General features: G+C 36.1%; 2 protein-coding genes across 3 annotated transcripts in view; both read right to left on the reverse strand.

Annotated features, from left to right (window-relative positions):
• Positions 1 to 3,980, reverse strand: part of LOC108739050 (bromodomain-containing protein 3) — a 16,243-nt gene that overhangs the window by 6,721 nt on the left and 5,542 nt on the right. The window contains exons 11-14 of the mRNA XM_025973247.1: positions 3,434 to 3,631; positions 3,128 to 3,298; positions 2,031 to 2,150; positions 1,832 to 1,969 (exon numbers count right to left, since the gene is read on the reverse strand). Of these exons, the coding sequence (XP_025829032.1) occupies positions 1,832 to 1,969; positions 2,031 to 2,150; positions 3,128 to 3,298; positions 3,434 to 3,631 (627 nt within the window). The remainder of the gene's footprint in view (positions 1 to 1,831; positions 1,970 to 2,030; positions 2,151 to 3,127; positions 3,299 to 3,433; positions 3,632 to 3,980) is intronic.
• Positions 18 to 3,980, reverse strand: part of LOC112904049 (bromodomain-containing protein 3-like) — a 17,132-nt gene continuing 13,169 nt past the window's right edge. For both annotated transcript variants that reach the window (XM_025973227.1, XM_025973220.1), the window contains exon 15: positions 18 to 643. The gene's annotated coding sequence lies outside the window, so the exon portion shown is untranslated. The remainder of the gene's footprint in view (positions 644 to 3,980) is intronic.

A 3,980-nucleotide genomic window follows, 5' to 3' on the forward strand; every position in this document is an offset into this window, starting at 1 on the left:
ATATGTATATAAATTATAAAATGTATATATATATTATATACTCGAAAAGAAAAGGAAAAAGCAAGAGGAAATACTAACCGAAAACGTACAAATATAAATAATAATTTAAGCCAATAGTAAAAGAAACAAGAAGGTATCCATATATGTGACTGTTTGTGTGTATGTGTGTGTGTGTAAGAGGCAGAAGGGACACGTCCACTCATAATAAAACAGTGGGGGGTTTGATATTCTTTCTATAGGGACGCACAACCATATATTTGGGTAGTGAAATACACGCGAAAATACTAAACAATAATATTATCGAATCAGTTAATTAATTAAAAATAAAATGAAAATCGAAAGTGTAAAGGGACCGATAACGATTCATTCATTCGTTCCTGACGGCAATAATTAAATAATTAACCGATTAACATACGGTACACACGCTGTTACTTACGGCAACTGTATATACACAATAATTTTCATGGAATAGTTTCTCCGTCACAATTATTACATGATTATTTTTTTATTTATTTAAATTAATTACTTTTTTCATGTATGTACTTAACCATTATTATCATTATCATACAATTTTAGCGTCATGTACTTTTCACCATAACTGTTGTAAAAATAGTAACAGTGATTAGTAATCGTGTTTTGCTACCTGTTCTTTTTGTCATTTTTTTTTAGCGATGAAACAGAAATATATATATATATACACATTTATGTGGGGTGTGGTTATACGTAACTAATGCATGTGTGTGTGTGTATGTGTGTGGGTGCAAAATTGTTCGATGGGTGGGTGAAAATGTGAACTGACTGATGGAGCGAGCCTAGTTACACCCTTGCGATCAGGCGTTTATATGCAAAAAAGTATTTAGTTTAAAAAAAAGGGGGGGGGTAATCGGATACTAATTAATAACAAGTCGTTAGGCGGAATTTCCGTAATGTTTTTAATCGTTAAAGCCAAAAGAAAAGAACAAACGTTGAAACTCGGCCACTACTTCGTAATAATTACTTTACATTATAAATACCTTTTTAATCGCTTAATGGAACGATGATATTATATGTATATGTACATCTCTTTTGCAAATCTCTTATTAATATACGTACGTAATTGTGTTTGTACGGATTTCTTTATATTATACATGTATGGTACCCAATTAAAAGAGGAAAGTAAAATTTGCACTTCTCATTCAACCACAACGAACGAAAAATCTACTCGCAAACATCATTCGAGATTACATTAAAATAAATTAAACACGATCGTTCTTTTTAGACTTATCATTTATTAATCGCAGTAATATAATTAATATGAAGGATAAAATGGAATAAAGAATAACAACGCGACGTGCATGGCACTTCATATACATAAAAATTATATTATATTGCCTATTCAAAATTCGTACAACAGCGCGCTCTACCTTTTTAAGACAAAAACCAGAATGAGAGGAAAAAAGAGGACTTTTTGCGACGACTGTCTCACGCCCATGTTTTTACGCACACACTCCGTCTCTACGTCTACTTTTACGTCTCAACCCCGACAAGCAACAATTTCTACCGTGAAATCAGGCGGCTAATAACGGGAGGAGAGATAAAAATGACAACGAAACCAAATGAGTAGTACCTAGTTAACAATAATCGTTGCCATAGAATCGAAGGGGTCGATCTCTTAAATAGGCAGGGAGGAAACAAGGAAATGGTCTTTTCTGTGTGTATCGTGTGTGTATGTGTGGCGTTGTTGACGTACTCATTGTTTTATACTATTACTTGTGTCAACTTTTAATGGCGTTCAACAACTTATCACCGCAATGGTTGTTGTGGGTGAGTAGTAGTAGTGGTGAGAGCTAACCTGCTTCGCTGTCGCTGGAGTCCGACGAGCTGCTCGATATGCTCGACGTACTGCTGTCCGTGTCCGAACTGCTCGAACTGGAGGACAGGCGACCGGTGGGACCGCCAGCTCCCGCTGGATCCACTTTGCTAGCCTCTTCTGAAAGGCACAAGCGATATTTTACGTACCGAACAGCAAACATTTCTAATTTTTTACTGACCTTTCTTTGTCGTCTTCTTTGTATTGCCTATTTTATCGTTAACGTCGTTCAGTCTCTTCTCCAACTCTTGCTTCTTCTCCGCTATCTGCTCGTCTTTCGACTTGCCCGGCATCTTTTTATCTGCAACGAGATTTATAAGGGTACCGTCCAATTCAGAAAATTATCAACAAATATAAAACAATCACCGCTGAATGTTCCTCTTACGGTTTCGTAGCAAAAAACGATAACGACGAACTCTTCTGGTTAGATTTCGTCGTTCGTAAGTTTAATTTTAGCCAAGACAAAGCATGAAACCAAAGATTATTTTTAACCTTTTCTTTTTTTAATCCAGTGATCATTTTATATGTGCATACGTTGCTAATTAATTACTTAATGAATGCCTAAATTAACGTTCCCCTTCACCAGATAACCAGTAACAATTAGAAATAACACGCATTAAACTGGTAGAGCATGCTGTAAAGCGTTAGACTTAAAATATACCCCTTTCGTTACTTATTCACTTTGTCCCACGACAAAAAATTTCGATATTATCATGCACAATAAAATTTTGATATATGGATCATTCTAACTTATTAAACACATCGACATGCGTTTACTGATTTTAATAACAAATCCTTTAATAATAAATCCTTCAAATTTATTTCATAAAAGGAAGCAAAAAACACCAACAAGCTTGCCTATTATTTTCAATGGTATCTGAGGGCAAAAATGTTTGGAAAAACTGTAATCAAGATTACAATTATTAAATAAAGAAGCAGTTTACTCCCAAATACCACAAAGGCATAGAAAAGCCACCCACTTCTACCGTCACCTCCACCTTAATTAAAAAAAAAAAAAATAGGAAAACATAGCACCCAGCTTATTACTTTACTTTCCAATAGTCAAGGTCGAGTCTACCATGCTTAGAAATGTGTAGTTCCAATTACAACGTCTGCTACGTGCCCCCCTATTTCGTTTATTTTTCTAGACACACTTAAATAAAACTATAAAGGCATAACAAATTGTAAAATAGTTTAGAGGGGGGCAAGGGGCAACCACCGGTGCTCTGGTGACGCAGATTGTGCCGGCACGTCCGACGTTAAGTAACGGGAACTTACAGTAGGGCTTACGTGGCTTTTTGCGTAGACACGACGCTACGTAGCTCTCCAGTTCTCGTAACGTGGACGGCTTGAGCGTCTCAAAGTCGATCTCGATTTCATCCGGATTCGAATCACGTAACGACGGCTCTCGCGACTGTATTATGTGCACTACACGCCCCAATTTGTCACCTATATATCAATTTAACATAATTATTAAAACAATACAACATAAATAATCAAAGAAATTGTAATTACTTCAGAAAAATGATGATTATAAAGAATTAATATTTTTCTGTAATTATAAAGAAGACAGGGCGGTCTTACCTGGCAGTTTGTTGATGTCTAATGAAAGTTGTCGTTTCTCATCGTAGGACATTGGTTTCGCATTGTCCTCGTCCTCAGAGTCGAAGGCAAGTGCGGGGGCTTGCGCCGCCGATTTCTTACGTCCGGCGCCAGTCTTATTGTTTGCCTTCTGTCTCTTGGACGCTGCGTTACCCTGCGCTGGCTTCGGTCCCCTCACACCTGTGCACACAAAAAAGAAAAACCATTCCAGTAAGACATTGCAAAGCAAAAATGTGAAAAAGAATCCCCTCATCCGCGAAGAAATTAATAACAGCATTTTTGTGTTTTTCGGAGTCTTAAATGTGATAAATGAACACAGCAACAACAATTTCAAAAACAAATTCAATCAGTTAAACACTATTAAGGAGCTTTAAATTTTTTTTTGTAATGCGGACTTCCCTACAGTCTTCTAACTTAACTGAACATCAAAAACTACCAAACTGTACCTAAGAATTACAAATAAAAAAAAAAAAATATGTAATTTTTAATTATTTACAGAAAACCTGAAAGTGCGCGACTCTAGTTGTCT

This window comes from Agrilus planipennis, unplaced genomic scaffold, assembly GCF_000699045.2.
Source record: "Agrilus planipennis isolate EAB-ADULT unplaced genomic scaffold, Apla_2.0 scaffold134, whole genome shotgun sequence".
Taxonomy (NCBI): Eukaryota; Metazoa; Arthropoda; class Insecta; order Coleoptera; family Buprestidae; genus Agrilus; species Agrilus planipennis.